Raw genomic sequence first — 19638 nt, 5'->3', positions numbered from 1 at the left:
GAGAATATAAAGACTCAAAAAGCAATTTTAATGCATCACAAGTTGTGATTAACACTACAACGGATTCAGGACTACCCACGCAGATGAAGTCGCAGGCATTTGCAATACTGTTTCTGTTTTCTGTGTTCATATTCTAACCCAGAAATAACTAGTTTGTGTGTTGTCTTGTCTGACTGTTGCCCTTTTACCGATTAGAAATAAACTTGATAACAGTATATATAATCTATCTAACTGGAAAAGTATGATCAAAATGAGTTCACCGACGGGTTTAAAGATACTATAAGATGAAGAGACGACACAGACAACAATATTATAACATGTGTTTGAAGTTTACTGCCGTTGAAATCTTATTGACTTCCAAATAGCATTTATCTTGGCACAACATGAAGGCAAGGCTTATGAAGACTATAATATTACAATTGTAAACTCTTGAGTATTTTTGAGAGGTAAATAAAATACATAAATATGAAAAAAAATTTATTACACGATAATAAACACTAATAGTTTTTTCTTAGAACTTAAGTACTTATTATAAAATTACATGTTTGGTGTACATTAACGGCAGCTAGAATGTTATACCAGGTTCAATTTCAATAATATTATGTCTGGAATGATTCACATCTTGTTAAACAAAAAGTCCCTTTACATAGTAGCCATAGAACCAACCAATGCAAAAAATATATTAAGAAATAATTCAATTCTGTTGTACATAAATATCTCAAACTTTATTATTTAGACAAGCCAATTTGGCTTGTCTAAAAATAGTGCTTTCTTTTTCCATGGTGTAGCCCAGTGCTCTCTTTTTCACACAATCAATTAAACTAAGATAAGAGATTTGTGTACAACAGCATCAGCACCAATATAACTGTTAATAAAACTATGCAAATAAAAACTAATATTTTTTTATAGGATATAGGTACATAAGATATTATATTTTATAATAAGAAAAAATCTCTTAAAAAGCATTATATTAATAATGTATGAATTAATTAAAAAGGCACAGTTACGTGTAAGGATAATAAAATAACATAGCATTATGTTTCAAGTGTGTAGTCACTTTTTATATTATAAGCACTAAAATTGTAATGTATCTAACAAAAATAATTTATTATTTCTTTCATAAAAAATAAAATTCTCAGATAAGTAAATAAAATATAACACACACAAGTATGAAGTCATGAAATTATGCTTATGAAATATTTAAAAATTAAACCATATTGTGCAAATTATTGTATTATAAATTTGGATCTGATATTAACTTCTATGTGTTTCGTGTACAGTGGGAATCTCAATTTAGGTATTTTTAAAACTTTAAATAGGCTTTGCAAATTGTCACTTTCTATAGCAAATTTTAGAGGTGCGGCATAAAGCTGACCACCAATCATGTACGTGAAAATTCTGTTTCGACATTCGCATCGCCCTCAAACGACGAATAAATTGCAGTTTTTTATTCATCAAACTCAATTACACTTTTTTTTTTTAAGTAGTTTTTGGCGCGAGCGTCCGTCGTCAATTTACTATCAACTTGAGTCAGTAACTCAAAACTATATAAAAACTAATTTTGAAGTTTCTTTTACATATATGTCGTTCTTCCTAAGTTCTGAAAGATATAAACTGACTTTCAGGCACTTATTAAAAATGCTTTTTTATCACATTTTCGTCGTCAAATGCATTATTAGTACTAATTATGTAGTAAATAAATCTCCAAAATAAATTAATTAACAGGTTTAAAGTAGTGATATTTTTTTCACAATGTTTGCAGTGGAAAAGGATAGCTCTAATTTAGACTTGTAGGTTTAGTTTACTTTACAGTTCTATTTACAACCGAATTGGCAACATCATCTGTTTATTTTAAATAGATTTTCTTTAATTAAATTTATAAATGCGTAAGCGATCTCTAGCTGTATATTTTTGCTCCATTACTTGTCTGTAGCTATTAGACTACAAAATTGTATTTACTGCGTTTTTTTTTGTATATCTGTTTTCGATACTATTGTGAGGTGTAAAATAAAAAAGTTTTCATTAATTCACACTTGTTCCGATCAAGTAGTTTCATAGCCGAGTTAAACAAAAATAAAGTAGGTATGAGCCAGTACAAAAAAGGTGGTGGTGCTTATGTATAAGATGGCCACTGACTTATACCTCATCTTTACAATCCACTGCTTTCCGCTTAAACTCGTTAATAAAATCAAAATCAATGAATATAAAAAAATTTGAATCTATTTTGTTCCCCTTTTTTAGGACCATTTTGTCCATGCAGGTACAAAAATGTAGGTCACACCAGTAATCCGTAAAAACGTTTATCTGTCACTTTAATTTGTTTTTCTTTACTCTTTCCCATAGGGAAAAGGCAAAGGTAAATCACCGAACAGCCACCTGTCAATTTACAATTGTTTTGTCACCTGTTTTTGTGATTTGTCCTTTACATTATCTACATTATAATCTGTGGTTCGGGCACTGATGAAGCGATGGATTTATGCGGAAGGACTTGCCCCCCGTTGATATAGAGTTCGTCTTTCACTATGACGTCTTCGCCTAGTACTGTACAGTTCTCCATTCTGACCCACCGGCCTACAACGGACCGCCAACCGACTATACAGCTGTCAAGCCACGCGTGCTGACGGACGCAAGCTCCTCTGAGGACTGTACTGCGTTTTATGCAAGCTCCTGAAAATAATTTATTTTTGTTAAGATAATGACAGCTAAGCGAGTCACCCGTCTCTGTAATCTGTTTATCTGTATATTATGAATATATTTATGAATATATTATTCATAAAAATGTTCATCAATCATCTTAGTACCCATAACACAAGCTATGCTTACTTTGGGACTAGATGTGCGTATTGTCGTAGTATATTTATATTTTTAACAGATCTATTTGATGTCGAGTATGAAGATTGAAGAAATTATAAATTACACCATACAGCTTCTCCTGCTTTATGCGGAGAATAGCAAATTAAGCTTAATTCACATAATGTTTATTATCATAATATTTAGCATATGGACATTATAAATAAAGATTGTGCTGTTTTTATACCCCCATAAATAACCCAACCATACTAATCAATTCGCGTCGAACTCATGCTGCAAACTTAAGTCAAATTACCGTCTTAAACTGTCATTGTAGCATATTTATTTGTATTGATTGATAAAAAGTATCTTACCATCTTCAACAACAACGTTGGGTCCTATAGTGACATTGGGACCTATCCGGCAACCTTTGCCAATGGTTGCAGTCGGATCAATTATCACATTTCCCACCACACCACCGCCTTCGTGTAACATATCTGAATCCTTCTGCCGTAGACTGTTCAGATACAGACACATGCCTGTCAAAATAAATCATTTTTTTATTTATACTTTAACAATTTCTCCTTCCCATTAAAGGGAAGGATGGACATTGGGGTCCCAAGGTGCTGGAATTGCAGCCCCACACTGGTAAGCGCAGCGTTGGTCGACCCCAAACGAGGTGGACAGACGACATTAAGCGCGTCGCAGGTAGCCGCTGGATTCAAGCGGCACAAAGCCGTGGAATTTAGAACTCCCTACAAAATACCTATGTCTAGCAATGGGCGTCTATCGGTTGAAAATTCTTACGAGGTGATGTATAACGTTGTCCTGGCACCTGAAAACGCAATGTGTGTGTGTGATCTGTGAGTAACTCGCAGGAATTGACATGACCTACGTCCATCGGTTGAGACAACTATTTTAATTTTCACTTCGTACTATTCGACTGAAGCGTTGAGAGCGCAGTCGGTAGGAGCTCGACTTTACTTTTCTAAGTTATGTGCGTTTTAAGTAATAAAAATAACACTTGCTTCAGCGGTGAAGAAAAACATCGTAAGGAAACCTGCATGCCTGAGAGTTCTCCATAATGTTCTCGTCTGAGTCGACCAATCCGCACTGGGTCAGCCTGTCAGGTTCTGGGAGGAGACCCGTGCCCTGTAGCGGGCCTGTAATTGGTTGATAGGACAACTATTCGACTTTTCTTGCAATTTTGGACATGCATAGTACAAATGGACAAATAGTCTACTCTCGGAATTTATTAATCGGCCCATATACGTAACTCATAAATATAGTTTCGTAAACTCGACTTATACTACGCTATTTAAATTCATACTAAGATAAGATAAACTATGGTGTTAGCGCCGCTATTGCACAGTTTAATGTAGTATGAAAATAGCCACGTACTCTGGTTCGAGGATTTGGAATAAGAACAGCTCTTTAAACAAACAGTTAGTGACCCAGTCGCAACGTATGCCACTTTTATATCTGAGGCCTAGAACCTTTTTTCCAAAACGAATTCAAAAACTATTAATTTTTTTACTTTTCTCGGTATGACTTTGCTGTTTTGTAGGTATTTAACTACATACTGAATACCTAAACGTTGTTGCCACGCGCGATTATGAACTTTACGGTCCTAGTAAGAAAGTTCTTTGTAACAATATCTTCTTGATGCAATGCTCTTTTCATTGTTGACTAGCTACATGATGTGTAACATCGGCGCATGTAGTTTTTGATGTTAAAAAAAATCACTCATCTGATCATAAATACCTGTTAAGAAATCTTTTGGTTGTCCAACATCCATCCAGAACCCTTGCAACTCCATAGCATACAGCTCCCCATCCTTGGCCATGAATGGGAACACTTCCTTTTCTATAGAGGTTGGCTGCAACTCTATTCTATCCAGGACGGATGGATTCAGAATGTACATTCCTGAAATTAAGTAAAGTTTTATTTTTAATTATATTTACCGAGTCTCGAGAATGACTTTAGTTAGTTAGCTTTTATTGCGTCTTCACATTCTTCATTATGTATGACGTCAAGATGAAACGCAAATTCAGGACATAAAAAACAAAAATATGCAATGTAAAATAATTTTAATGGAAACCAATTTTTTGATTTCAAAACTCACAACATTTATTTTTGCTTACTTATATCTGGGTCAAGTATAAACCGATTTTAAAGATTTTTTCTTTATCTACCTAGTTTGCTGTCTGATGAAGATCTTAGTAGAGAGAGGACGGGAATCAACGAAAAGGGCATATTACTCACAATCGTACATATTTAAGTAAATATTATACTTTCAACATAGTTATGGGCAGTCTAAGTTATGATAGGGAGAAAAAAATTTGGGTGAGATGTAAATTTGGGTGAGATGTAAATTTGGGTGAGATGTAAATTTGGGTGAGATGTAAATTTGGATGAGATGTAAATTTGGGTGAGATGTAATTTTGGCTGGCTTTGGATGTTTTAAAAGGCTTTTTTAAATTTAAAAGTGCATCTGGTTCCAACTTAAATCTTTTAACAGACCCATAAAACCTTTACTAATAGAGGACTGCTGCAATAGACTTTTACCTTTATAAAAAACAAAGTTTTACTAACCTGCATTAATTTTGTTAGAGATGAACTCCTGAGGTTTCTCAATAAACTGTTTAATTTCACCATTTTCCTTGTATACCACAACACCATACTTTGATGGCTCTTCTACTTTTGTCACTACTATGGTCCCTTCCTGGGAACAAAGATTTAAATAAATATTGTTATTTTATGATCAAGTTCAATTTTACCAATTAGTGAATAGATTAAATAAAAATTAATTTATTTCCCGTGGAAGGCTTCTATCGTGGCTAGTTAGGACCGTACCAACAAAGACATGTCTCTAAGCGATTTAGCGATCTGGTATAATGTTGCGTAGAGATTACAATATATAATGCCACCTGCTAAGATTGGAGTCATAGGCTAACATGTAGTAGAATAAATAAAAAATACAGTTGCTCATTATGGTATCAACTTTAAATTCAAATTCTCACATATATGTTAATTTCGAACTTTGTGCATTTGTATTATTTAAAAAAAGATTGTAATAGTCATTATTTATTAGCAAATGGTAAAATATAAGTGATATTAGTGTTTAGTCAGTTATCTTTTGTAGTTTTATGAGTTATCCTTGTTATTTTTACATTAACAAGTTTACATTAATGTTATCAGTTTTGGTTTTCCTGTTTAAAAATCTTTAATTCAACTTATAATAAAATAAGGCAATTAAAAATGTTGCTTCGTTAATACCTTTCCATGGCTTCTATGAAATTTGGCTAGATCTTTGAATGGAAATTCGCAAATAACATCAGAATTTAGTACAAAGAACGGTTCAGGGCTCGCACTGAGTAAATCACGCGCCAGTGCCAAGGGCCCTGCTGTTCCAAGAGGTTCAGTTTCATGTGAAAATGTAAGCGTCACACCAAGTTTGGACACCTGCTCTGTTAACTCCTTTTCCATATCCTCGGCTCTGTACGAGACAGCTAGAATAACCTGAAAATAAAAATATATTGTAAGAATTTTTATTTTCTCCCAAGTGGCAAAGGTGTATGGTGTGCATACGTTGTACAAGTTCAAAATCTGCCATACAATTTACTATATTTTTACTAATCTTCTGTCTATATGTTCCATTCACTTCTAGAAAAGTTTCTACAACTTCTAATGAATTGCATTTACAGATGTATTCTCTTTTAGAAAATTCATCCATCTAACTAAAGACTAAAGAGACTATAGACAGAATTTCCACGAGACCTATGTGTAACTAGGGCACTCCATCGGTTAAGATAGTTGTGATGTTGATTATATCACAGTCAAGTATCACTAAGTTATACCAATAAAAGGATTACAAAATTATGCTTTTAACTAGTCATATAGATTATGCGAATTTCATGCTTGATAGGAAATAAAGATAAGATCAAAGAGTACATAAATACTCATTAAATAACAGTTTTGTAATGCATTCAAAAATCATGTAAAACAAGATAAATGTAGTACTTTTTAAATTAACCTTATCATAAGCAACATTATTGCTTAAAACTATTGCACATTATCAAAGGGCTTTCAACCATAGCAATACTTTTTCTTAGCAGACTCTGCAACATTGTACTTCCCAGAACAACATCCCCATCAGATTCAATGGGGTTCAAGGTATTCTTGAATATTTAGTGTTCTGAAATGTGATACTTTACAGCCTATTATACCTACACCTACACAATATATGAATAAAAAATTTCAAAACAATGGAGTGCTACCACAAACAAATGCAAGATTTTTATTTCTTCTTTTTGGTTTATTGGTTCTGCGCGCTGAGCGATTGAAACATAGTCAATTGCTTATACAAGATTTTTATTTTCATAATTAAATTTTTGAATCGCAATGCCTTACACTTTAACTAGGCTAAGGCTGTGATCTATAGAGTGTGTTTTGTGTTTACATAGTCAAAAGTATTCAAATGAGACAGATTTAAGTCTGTTAGCCTGTGGTAAAACTTACCATGCTTTTTATATCTCAGCCTAACTACACTAAAGCTTTTATTGGTCACGTCAATTTATTATTGATGAATTCCGATAATTTGATAAAAAAAACAGCACTTAGTAAATCACTGACCAAATCCTTGTTAATTGATTAGAATGAAATTTAACATATAGATTCAAAAACTGGAATATTGCTTCAACTCTACAAGAAAATATTAATCTTTCACTGACAAAGTAGCTGAGTTAAACTAATTATTTTATAATTTACATAAAATTCTATTCAAACAAGGAACAATTCAGATGCTGTAAAAAAGGTACTTTATAGGTAATAGACTAATAAAGTAATTTAACCACTGTGCACAATCTAAAACAATGTGTGTTTTGAACCCACACTGTTTACATATTTTGTCTTCACCGTTTTCATATTTAGTATTGAGTAGATGTATAGCAGTGTAAACAAATGTTCTTATGCAGATAGAACAATGATTGTTAAATTTTATAACGATGTTGGAAAAAAGTAACTGCTGAAATTCTTGGCGGCTTCTTCTTGGAAGAATCTTCCTTCCGAACCGTTGGTAGAGTCACTACAAACGTTGGTAGAGATGTTTCAAAAGTGCTTATATTAGGCCTACTTGAAACAAATGTTTTTTGAATTATTTTTTTAGATTTTTACTTTAGGAACCCTTTATTTTCCGAAAATGAAAATTATCCTATATGTCTCAAGGTACAACGTTACAACAAACATACACAATATCGGATTAATAATACCTCTATCTGAAAAAGGAATTTTAGAGGTTGATATTGAGCATAAAAACCGGTAGATTAATGAAGTTACAATATGAACTTACCTGCGTTACTCCAGCGTCCACTAATGCCTCAATCTGATGCATTAGAATAGGTTTATTCGCAAATTCCACAAGTGGCTTAGGCCTACTCAACGTCAAGGGTCTAAGGCGGGTCCCATAACCGCCAACGAGTATGAGAGCTCGTATATCACCCAATTTCTTATCAGAACCGCACATATTTAATGATTAACGTTAAAAGTAAACTGAGTATATTTCTATTTGTTTATGTGAACTATAATAACTACGTGTGTAAACTATGTGCAAATTGCAATGTCTCATTTAATATCTTTCATCAGCTCTTACGTGGCGTTGTTTTAATAACTATAATCCGTATCGTAACAAAATACAAAGGAGAGGTGATAGAATTCATAGAATAAACAATTTATCAGACCGTATATTACGGAATTTGCGATTAAACTTTGCAAGTTGCAACTAATATCAATGAATGTTATTGGTGGAATTGAATTAACTCTTGATGAAGGTGTGAATTTCGACCAATCAGAGCTAGGTACCGCTAAATTCAACATCGAGTGATTGCAATTGTCATATCTATTGCATTCGACTATGAGTTTTGTAATACACGAAATTCAGACAAATGATACGTAAAACTGTCACTCAAAGTGCTAAACTTACTATTTTTTTTACGAGGTTAATTAATTTAATAACTTTGGGTTCTTGCCTTTTTTGACTGAAATGAAAGTGTATTTATCATATATGCATCTTCACTGTGTTCATATTTCAATTTAAATAGATTTACATATTATGAAGACGATGGGAAAAATCTTGTTGTCCTTTTCGGATTTTAGCGAGATTGCGAGAATATGGCGATTTTTTTCTAAAGAAATCGACTACAGAACCTCTTTTATATCGAAACCCAATAACTAATAATGAAAAGATCTGGTAGCTGAGGAGTTCAATAAATATTTTCATCTGTGTATTTTGAGTTTTGATTTTCCGTTTGCAATGACATATTTTGTCAAATGTCAGTGTGACATTACGTAATGGCTGATGGCTGAAACTTGGTAGTTTATCTGTCTCAAAAATCATTAATAATTCCCCTAACCTGTTATACAATGGCTTTGCCGGTTCGGATTTTATCTCGTTGCAAAGGTAAATGCTTATTATTTATATTTTCAAACTCAAGTCTCCGACATATTGTTTATTAAAAATCAATTTTGATTTACCTATTTGTGATACGTTTCGATAATTTTTTGTGTAGCCGTGACACTGCTTTAGTAACCTTGTAATGTGATTGATTAATTTATAAGGTAGCAGTAATATAGGACGATTTTAATCATTCGCATATACATAATTTCGCGTAGCATTAAAAGTAGCTTAGCAATTTTGTTGCTAAATTTTACGACACCAATGTCATTCTTATTAGGGATAACCTTCGTCTAAAAATACAATCTAACGATGTATTCGCTTAGATAACTTTTTGTAATTAATATGAAGGGAAATCCAGACATAACTATAATGTCCTGTAGAAATAGTAAAGGCCTTGCAATGAAATAAATTGATGAGTGGATCAATATGGTGACCTTTGGACAATAACATATGACAGCTTATCTTACTTATGTTTTGTTGTAATTTGTGTTATTACATCTCGATAAACTTGTTTTCATTGTTTTACTTAAGTCTTAAATAGCAGTTATACTTATAACAATAAAGAAATACTAGAAAATGGGTGTGGTTGCAATATTATGACAGTTAATTAAATGAAAGTAGTACCTATAGTAAATATACTTATTTGTTACAGCATGGCATACTTGACTTCAATTCAATTTTGGTTTTATTGCCAATACTGTATTCTAGTCTAGTATGCTATGCCATATCTAATAAGTAAATTAACAATAACTGTAGCTTGAGAAATTCAATTGTATTAGTTACTCAATGCTATGATAATTTATGGCAAATCTTTAGTTGCTAAAGTATTTAGGTAAATATCATTACTTATAAAAGTAAATTCTAAAGTTTTAAAAATTACATAACCTTTATTATTGCATCCTGGCATCATGAAACCAAGACAAATCAATGTCAAATCAATAATCTGTGGGTGCATAAAGAAACTTTAAAATTATCACAACTGTCTTTTACCTTGTAAATTTATAATACTTGCTTACATTTTGTATTTTAGCTTAAAGAATAGTGTGTCAATTAGAAAGCAACAATTTTTAGAATATAATAGAATAGTGCCTCTTCTAGAACGAATTATGAATCCAATACTTTATAATAATAAAAGTTTTAGTTAGAAGTTTAGTTACATTAGATTGTTGTGCCATTGATGTAAATTATGCTACTAATGTAACAACACTGGTATTCTATGAGTATCAGGTTCAGAGCTGTCCTGAAGATTTGATATGAAAAAAAAGAAAATTAATGTTGTTCAAGCTGCCAGTGAAATCACAATTGATAGTGACATTGCCATTTGCTACATTCCGCTTTTTGAACCGTTACTTTTAAATTGTCTCTCTCATTCTATGACCACCTACTAGCAAACCTAAACTATTCTGATAGACTATATGATTTAACATGGCCTTTCTTTATGTTATATTTTCTTTTCTAGATGGCTTAAAGCTTGGCAACATTAGATATTCAAGTAACACACCATACACACAGACTCGGAAAAACTTGGCACTAACAAGTGAGACCAAAGTCATTGTGCAGGGCTTCACTGGCAAACAGGGTACTTTCCACAGCCAACAAGCCCTTGATTATGGAACTAAAATTGTTGGTGGTGTGTCACCAAAAAAAGCTGGTACAGAACATCTAGGAAAACCAGTGTTTGGAACTGTAAAGGAAGCAAAGGATAAGACTGGAGCAGAGGCGAGTGTAATCTATGTCCCACCTCCGGGAGCTGCCGCAGCAATTTTAGAAGCCATTGAGGCAGAAGTACCTCTCATTGTGTGCATCACTGAAGGAGTACCACAACATGTGAGTGCTTAATATATTTATTTGCATAGCTTTAGCTTGTCAGAAGCTTGGAGAATCAATTCTAGACTGGTTCTCTAGAAGAGACATTGGGGTCCCAAGTTATTAGCAAATAAAGCTTGTCTGCATTTAATGTGCATGAGATCAGTTGCAACATCAATATTATGGTTAACATACTTTATGATCAGTAAGTACTAAAGAATTTGATTCATTTTCTATGTATTTTCCTCAAAATACAGTGTAATAATTGCTGTTGACCTATTCATCTTGAAACTGAAATTGTAAGCCAATTGAGCTTTGTTAGGTTGCCCTTAATTGATCTATTATTGGTTTGCGCAATGCTGAATGTTAATCTATGTATGTTTTGTATGGACCAATTAACTACATAACTGTTCTTAATATCCATATTTTCCTGTGAACTATTCTCAAAATAGTAATTTAGCTATTACTATTAAAAATAAGAATGTTATGACAGTGTGATCAATCAATTATATTTGGCTGTGTGGCTTATAACTGCCATACCTCTAACAGTTTAGCACGCTACCATCTTAAACAAAATCATCACTTATAAGCATAATTTATAAGCATTTTTGAAACGTCAGATCAGTCTGTTTGTAGTGACTCTACCAACGGTTCGGAAGGCAGATTCCACTGAGAAAAGCCGGCCAGAAACTCAGCAGATTGCTCTTTTCCAACATCAATCATTTTAAAGTTTAACAATGTTTAGAAATTTTCTGTTTTGTGAGAGATGAGAGCGGAGTGGCTTGCTTCCAAGCAGCCTTATCGTTAAGGAATTCATCAATCGTGTAGTAACCACGATCACGTGTAGTTACCACGTCAGGTGAGATTGATGTCCAGGGCTAATTTGAGCTAAGATGCTTAATTCTACTATTATGTGGATCTTCATTTCTGATTTTATTTCACTGAATTTAGCTTTCGCTATGTGAAAAGGAGATTACTTGTTAGACCTATAGAATAAAAAAAATATAATTGGAATATAAAATTAAACTTTGTAATTTCAGGACATGGTGCGTGTAAAACATGCACTACTTCGTCAGAACAAGTCAAGGTTGGTGGGTCCCAACTGCCCTGGAATTATTGCACCTGAGAAGTGCAAAATCGGTATCATGCCGGCTGCCGTACACAAGAAAGGCTGTATCGGCGTTGTGTCTCGATCTGGTACATTAACGTACGAAGCTTGCCATCAAACTACTATAGTAAGTGGTGTCTTATAATTACTACCTGTTACCCGCATTATTCATCCGCGTTTATTATGTTCTTTACAAATTCCGTGGGACCCTTTTTTTTTCCTATCATATAATGGTTGCTTGTTAAGGGCGTAAAGGAAGGACAAACAAACAAATAGACTTCCGCATTTATAATATTAGTAAGTATTATAATAGTAAATCTTTAAGCACTCTGATAAAATATACAAATTCGGAAAGCATATACGACTTATTTAAACTCTTTATTTGTACACCACTACACAGGAAAATAAAGGACGAATAGAGAGAAACACAAAAACTGGAGTAGAATACAAAAGGCGACCTTATCGCTTAAAAGCGATCTCTGCCAGGCAACCTTAGGATTAGGGGACAACAAGAGCGAGAACAACTAGTTGGTGTAAAATTAATTAATACAAACGAATACATAAACAAAATTTACACAAATAAAAAATAAAATAAATATATAAGACTATATTTTCTGTGTGAAAAAAATATAAGAAACTTAAGTATTATAGTAACAATAATTTTAATTAAAGTCGCAACAAGCTTAAAATAAATCCACTCTCATGTGTTTTAAATCTAATGGACTTTTTTTAGATTTTTTGTCTGGCTTGTCGATATACAACGAGTAACCGAACTACGAAATACTGTTTCGCCCTTCAGCATAGTTTGCGCAAGCATGTTTCATAAATATGAAATAAAAAGAAGCATATTTATTTTTCCATACAAACTAATTCAAAACATTCCAAGTGTTTACTTATGACAACCCTATTGAAGATAAAAGACCGACACGCGCATAGTACCTTCGTTACGCGTCGTGTACCTAATAAAGTGCCAGTAGTGTCTTGATTATAATTTGCCATGTGATGTTAGGGTTGTATCTGATTAATTTCAGTAAAAACTATGGCAGTGGTTAACTCATAAACTATTAGCGTTTCGATTTAACAGATGAGTCTCAGACAGTACATTATGTACCTCTGAAGCCTGTGAAGTGTTATCTCGTTTTAATTTAAAAGTTGTAGACTTTTAAATTATTTTGGATGTATACGACGTCTCCAATTTTACTGGTCTCAAAATTGCTTGATTTCAAGCGTGGGCAGTAATTTACTGTAAATCACGTGATCATGCAAATTTATCGGATACCTAACCATTAAGGTGATGCCTAGATAAAAAACGTTTCACCAATTCATAAATGATGACTAACGACGTTAGGCGCCCTCCTAAGTTACGACACCGATATGGCAGTGCGTAATGTTTAGGGAATTCTTAAACCAGCACTTACCAGATGAAAAAAAATCAGCTTTTTTAATAACCTATAATCATTCCCAAAATGAAAAAAATAATAATATGAATTACAAACATAAAAATACAACAACTTGTGGCAGGAATCATAGACAAGCAAGGCTTTATGAGTTCCCTAGTGAAAATCGATTGGTGCAAGGTAAATGTATGCCTAGGAATGTCCTTACATTAGTTATTACTCACTTAGACATTGCCTAGTTCGTAGTTAGTGAAAACAGGCATAACATTCTTAGGCAACGATTTTGGGTACTATCAGTTTAGATTTTTATTTCCTATTATTTATTTACAGACTGGCCTGGGCCAAACGCTTTGCGTGGGTATTGGAGGTGATCCGTTTAACGGTACAGACTTTATCGACTGCCTGGAGGTGTTCCTGAACGATCCGGAGACAAAGGGAATCATCCTCATCGGTGAAATCGGAGGAAACGCTGAGGAACTCGCGTCTGAATATTTGATTCAGAATAACACTGTAAGTGGGACTCTATTTCTCTTTCTATTATATTATTAGCTGTATAAAGATTATACCAGAAATTGTAGTCGCATTTATGTTATGTGCGGGTCGTAGGCATTGCTGAAGTAGGCAGATGATATAAAAGGGAAAAATTCTTCTCCAATAAGTATTATCAAGTATTTTTCACTTTATGAGTAAGCAGTGGTTTTCCGCATACATAAGCTTCTAAGTTTATTGTGGTGCAATGCATACAATATTATTGAAGACATATTTTGTGCATTGATCAACAAATTGAATGTGTGGTAGGTCCGACAGCTTAACACACCAACGAGACTACTCGATTTAACTTGACTCAACTTAAGTCAATAAGTAACTATGCTTTAGCCAACCTCCCTGCGAAGTGGTGAGCGCAATGGTCAAATAAATGGGAGGTCCCAGGAAGAAAATTTAGGAAATTATGAATTATCTCTGGTTTGGTCTGTCGGGAGGTTTCGGCTATAGCAAGTTACCATCCTACGGATATAATTTAACTGTCATATCCCTAATACGTTAGCCATCACCATATTTGACTACCACTGAAGAATTTAAATAAATAAATAAATATACTACGACAATACACACATCGCCATCTAGCCCCAAAGTAAGCGTAGCTTGTGTTATGGGTACTAAGATGCCTGATGAATATTTTTATGAATTATATACATAAATAATTAGAAAATAAATATAAACACCCAGACACTGAAAAACATTCATGCTCCTCACACAAACATTTTCCAGTAGTGGGAATCGAACTCACGGCCTTGGGCTCAGAATGCAGGGTCGCCGCAAATTGCGCCAATCGGCCGTCAATTTTTAATTTAGTCGAGATCTAACTAAAAATAAATGCTGCGCCATTTATATATAATATTTTTTATATAATAATTGACGGACTAAGATGGACCACTAAGTGGAAACCATCGCATCCACACATAGCAACACTTCACAGGGCATGCAAGGAGCGTACACTGTAACATGCCGTCTTGTGTCTGTTAACTTGAGGCGTAGATATTAAGTCTCATGTGCTTTCAATTACACCGGCAACAACGCCCTTCAGACCGAAACACAGCATTGTAACAATACTCTAGTACTACTACTACTAATTAGAAATAAGAATGGCGATAGTACTTGTCCGGAGCTCTGTCACAAAAAAGCTCCTTATTAAAAGACTATTGAAAGATAACTCAGTTTCTTATGCTAATATTTTCTTTTAACAGAGCAAGGTAATAAAGAAAGTACTGCGGCGTAAAAAGGTTTTATCCGGCAATTATTGTTTTTGCAATATCATTCTTATTTTGTTTGTTATAGAATAGTTTTAAATGTGTGTCGTTTCTTGAATAGATTTGTTAGGTGTGAATTCGAAGATCATGTAACACTTAGTTTGTAAATATTATCACTTATATGAATGTTGACAGATCAATCATCAACCAACCTTGCATAATGTATAAATCATTTTGATGATTTTTTTAAAGAGTTTTCTTATCATTGTAAGAGCGTCTAACTTCATGACAGGTCGAAACATATCTTGCAAACAATGCATTGTTTATAGACTAAAGTTAGGTTTAAAAATAAAAACGCTCGATGTATTAAAAAAAAACGCGTTGTGGTAGCTGTAATACATGAACATAACATAAAATTACGTTTTATATACACACTAAATTAGAATAAAAAAAAAATTATAATAACAATATTTTTAATTCATATAAAATCCATACACAGCTTGATCATATTAGACACAAATATTAAATTAACATAATGTAAATGGATCTATAACTGTTCAACTTTTAAATGAAAACCGATATAATACTTCAAAGGCTAAAGCCTTACAGAGGAACATTATTTACTGTCTCTGAGACTTACCTGTGAAACCGAAACGCAAATAGTTTTAGAGTAAACCATTTTCATAGTTTTTACTGAAAGAAATCAGATACAGCCCTAACATCGCATGCAAAAGTAAAATCAAGTGACTCCTGTCACTTTATTTTAGGTACGCGTCGCGTAGCGTAGGGACTATGCGTGTGTCGGTGTTTTATTTTCAATAGGGTTGTCATAAGTAAACACTTGGAATGTTTTGAATTAGATTTTGTGGAAAAGTAAATATGCTTCTTATGATTTAATATTTTTACAGGGCGATTCCTTACGAAATATACTTGTGCACCTTTCAAAAGTATTTCGTAATTCCGTTACACCTGGTATACATATAAAAATAAACTTAAATACAACTTATAGCTAACAGAAATCGTTAAAAAGAAATTTCAGATGACACAGGTTGCATTAACTTAATATTATTTTACCTCCGAGATTAGTCATCAAAACATAACGCCAACCTTTCAGCTACAGGTAAACTAACTATAAACAGAAATTCTATTTCTGTCCCAGTGAATAGACGGTTATGACTTACTTTATGAATGTCGAGTCTTTGCATCTAAACATCGTCTTATTGTGGAATCAGCTTCCATCTGGGATAAAAACTACAATTATAGGGGCTGTCAAGCAAATGTCTTAAATGGCAGCCACGTGTGGCTCCTTTAGAACTGCTGATGTTTATGGTCGGCGGAAATGATTTGGGTGGATTGCTTGCTATGTATATTATAATGTTAGGCTCAACCATCAAAAACGCAAATTGAACGATGCGACAGCTCACAACGCGTTGTTAACACTAAATATCCAAATCGCGATAGTAGAATATGTATGGCGCCTATAAAACCGCCTGTTGATAGTATTTTCCGTTCTGACATGAATCATTTCAGACAGAAGGAAAAATACCCAAGTTGTTTACTGCATTCGTTTAAAATAGGACTACAGTAGGACTTAAGTAATCGGCTTTCGTATTTCACTACAGATTAAATTATCTTAAACATCGATTGGTATTTTGGACGTTACATACAACTACTATTGTTATCATGAACATCGATTGGTTTGATGTGTGGTTTTAGATTCGCAATGCCCATACAGCATGTCACGTACTTTTCGAACAGATATGGTTTAACAAACATGGTTACATTTTCATTAGGTGTATATGCAAGTTGAACATATTGTAGTTAAAAAAATGCCCTCATTTATTAATTACTAATTTGTCGATATCAGACCCATATTCTTAAATCACCTAGTTAATAATTTGTAATCATGTTGTCCTTGAGCCAACTTGAGTATCATGCAATATTGTCTTATCTTCTATATTTGAATGAGCCACTTTTGACATTTAGTCGCAGTAAGTCACGTTTACGTCAGTCTGTCATTTAATTATGGAACATGAAAACATCAAAATTTTAAATCTCAACCTTTGACAGATTCCAGATTCACTTTACTCCATAGTTAAGTTTGTTACCTGTCCGGTGTCTAGTCTGAGGACAATTTTTACGTTATAGTTTCGATAATTTATAAGAGGTTGTAATTTCACATTCCATAGCCTATAACAGCCGACTAAAGGCCTCTCGCGACGGGAGGGTTTGCCATGCTGCCAGGCTGGGCAGACTTGGTATCACAGTACATGGTAGTAGTAGCACAGAGGCTAGTACTACCATCTGCTGCTGCCCGTTCTCTGTTATATTCCTTTAGTTGCCTCGAGCGATACTGGCGGGAAGAGGAGGTGTGGTGGATTTACTGATTTGGCGTCACCACACAGCAGCACAATAACTACTGAAAAATTATTAAAAGTTCTCTTTCTTTAAGTAACAGCTATGTTTTGTAAAAATTAAAGATGTCCGATTTATTTTAGTATCGGTGACAGCTGTCAAAAATGGCCTTACATAAAAAAGACATATAACTCTGGCCTTAATCATAGTTACGATCACAGATGGGTCGAGATATCGGCAAATCAGAAGTGAATTTTTCCTCTCACGTATTCTATGCCTATTCTTTACAGGGTCAGAAGGCCAAGCCCGTGGTGTCGTTTATTGCTGGTCTGACGGCGCCTCCGGGAAGGCGGATGGGCCACGCGGGGGCCATTATCTCTGGCGGCAAGGGAGGCGCCATGGATAAGATTAAAGCGCTCGAGAAGGCGAATGTGATCGTCACACGCTCCCCAGCGAAAATGGGCGTCGAATTATTCAAGGAAATGAAACGATTAGAAATTGTCTAAGTCCGCGAACAGTTTACACGCTATTGTCCATTTACTTTGTATAGACTTTTTAGTAATTATACACAAAATATTATTTATTATCTACCGTTGTTTCAGTTGGCGAGTTACGATGTATTTTGGATTGTTGTGCGAACTTGATGCTTATTACATATGGGCGTAGCCAGTATGATATACCACGATGGGCAGAGTGTAATTTAGCTTTGTTTATTGTTGAATGACTTTTGTATTTAAATTAAAATCCGGAACCGTTTTTGTTACACGCAACGGTAAGGTTTCGAGTCAACTGAAGTTTGTAGTTATATTAATCCGAAATATTACAAATAGCCAGTCCTTTTTTTTATGGACCTAGTTAAAGTCCAGGATATTATTAATAAACGTAGCATAACGTCGCAGTTGTAACGCAATGTTTTGCCACACTTCAACTATCGACATCTTTAAAATGGCAGAGCGTGAAAAAACAATATATAAGCATACCGACATTATACCACGTTTATTAAGAATGTCGTTTTATTACATATTGCGATATTTGATACGTTAGTTAGTATGCAAGATAAGTTTGCGTGAACGCCTCATCTGTCAAAACTATGACTGCTGTTTCTTGTAAAGACTAAGTGACTGTTTTATTTTATCGTACATGCCTTTATAGGCCCCCCTTCCCCGCCGAGTAAAAATGCTAACCTTACAATTAAGAACTTAGTACCCCATCTGGTTACACCCATGTAATATTTGGAAATTTATATTATCATGTGTTCAAAATCTCATATTATAAAGCACGGTTTAACCAAAAAGCACTCAATTGTATGTTGTTAAATGTAAGTGATAATCTGATAAAAATATCCACTCCTATATGCTGCCATACAATATTGATTGTGTGGAACGCTTGAATTGTTGTATTTTTAAATATAATGTGTATATTCTAATCATGCATAAAGCCTAATAAGACCTATTTCAACTTTATTGATGTGAAATAAAAAACAATTATTAGATGTTAGTTTTATTTCAAGAAAAAAAATAACAAGGTACATTCTCTGTATCACACAAAACACTTGATATTCAATCACAAACAAGGAAATATATATACCGTTGATCTGATGGAAAGTATGCCTAAGAAGTTCAGATTTCGTCCGGGGATCTTAATCATAAGCTCCGAAATTTAAGGCGTTATGTAGGGAACGCCGCTGACAGTTTAATAGGTGGCTCTATCTCCTGACGGCTCCGACGGGTTGTCCCCACAAACCCCATGATTTCAGATGTAGGTATATTTATTTCAATTGTGATTAATATTACTCAAGACAGGTAAAACATTATACACCGCGTTTAGACAATCTAAAATACTTAATATAATAATCTCTAATGCCAAAGAGTAAGGGGGAGCAACTCCCGAGAAGTCTTAAATAAGAAAATATTAAAAAATAATGGGGTATGTCCAAATTCAAGCCCACGAAAGACATTTAGTTCGCTTTAACCAGTCCAC

General features: G+C 33.9%; 2 protein-coding genes across 3 annotated transcripts; one reads left to right on the top strand and one right to left on the bottom strand.

The window, feature by feature from the left end:
* Positions 1–1470: 1470 nt before the first annotated feature.
* Positions 1471–8556, bottom strand: LOC120633711 (mannose-1-phosphate guanyltransferase beta). The gene is made up of 6 exons (XM_039904029.1): positions 8141–8556; positions 6070–6312; positions 5386–5515; positions 4555–4716; positions 3165–3329; positions 1471–2667 (listed from the first exon to the last, which is right to left on the bottom strand). Exons 1-6 carry the CDS (start codon positions 8312–8314, stop codon positions 2432–2434), a joined length of 1110 nt encoding a protein of 369 aa, XP_039759963.1. The 5' UTR covers positions 8315–8556; the 3' UTR covers positions 1471–2431.
* A 560-nt stretch (positions 8557–9116) lies between these two features.
* LOC120633589 (succinate--CoA ligase [ADP/GDP-forming] subunit alpha, mitochondrial) lies at positions 9117–19150 on the top strand. 2 transcript variants are annotated; one of them, XM_039903802.1, is made up of 6 exons: positions 9117–9247; positions 10704–11071; positions 12091–12285; positions 13886–14065; positions 15301–15306; positions 17949–19150. In XM_039903802.1, exons 1-6 carry the CDS (start codon positions 9211–9213, stop codon positions 18162–18164), a joined length of 1002 nt encoding a protein of 333 aa, XP_039759736.1. In that variant the 5' UTR covers positions 9117–9210; the 3' UTR covers positions 18165–19150. The 2 variants fall into 2 exon arrangements, with proteins under 2 accessions (XP_039759736.1, XP_039759737.1); XM_039903803.1 differs by lacking the exon at positions 15301–15306.
* The last annotated feature ends 488 nt before the right edge of the window (positions 19151–19638 follow it).

Source organism: Pararge aegeria, chromosome 22, assembly GCF_905163445.1.
Source record: "Pararge aegeria chromosome 22, ilParAegt1.1, whole genome shotgun sequence".
Lineage (NCBI taxonomy): Eukaryota > Metazoa > Arthropoda > Insecta > Lepidoptera > Nymphalidae > Pararge > Pararge aegeria.
Note: the sequence above shows the minus strand (reverse complement) of the source record. Positions and strands in the feature narration are given on the sequence as shown.

Excerpts from the sequence above, each read along its gene's own strand:
- LOC120633711 (XM_039904029.1), bottom strand. The coding sequence starts at position 8,314 with ATGTGCGGTTCTGATAAGAAATTGGGTGATATACGAGCTCTCATACTC. Across the intron at positions 6,313-8,140 it reads TGGACGCTGGAGTAACGCAG|GTTATTCTAGCTGTCTCGTA; the intron begins GTAAGTTCATAT and ends TTTTATTTTCAG. Across the intron at positions 3,330-4,554 it reads ACCAAAAGATTTCTTAACAG|GCATGTGTCTGTATCTGAAC; the intron begins GTATTTATGATC and ends TTATTTTGACAG.
- LOC120633589 (XM_039903802.1), top strand. The coding sequence starts at position 9,211 with ATGGCTTTGCCGGTTCGGATTTTATCTCGTTGCAAAG. Across the intron at positions 11,072-12,090 it reads CTGAAGGAGTACCACAACAT|GACATGGTGCGTGTAAAACA; the intron begins GTGAGTGCTTAA and ends TTGTAATTTCAG. Across the intron at positions 12,286-13,885 it reads CTTGCCATCAAACTACTATA|ACTGGCCTGGGCCAAACGCT; the intron begins GTAAGTGGTGTC and ends ATTTATTTACAG.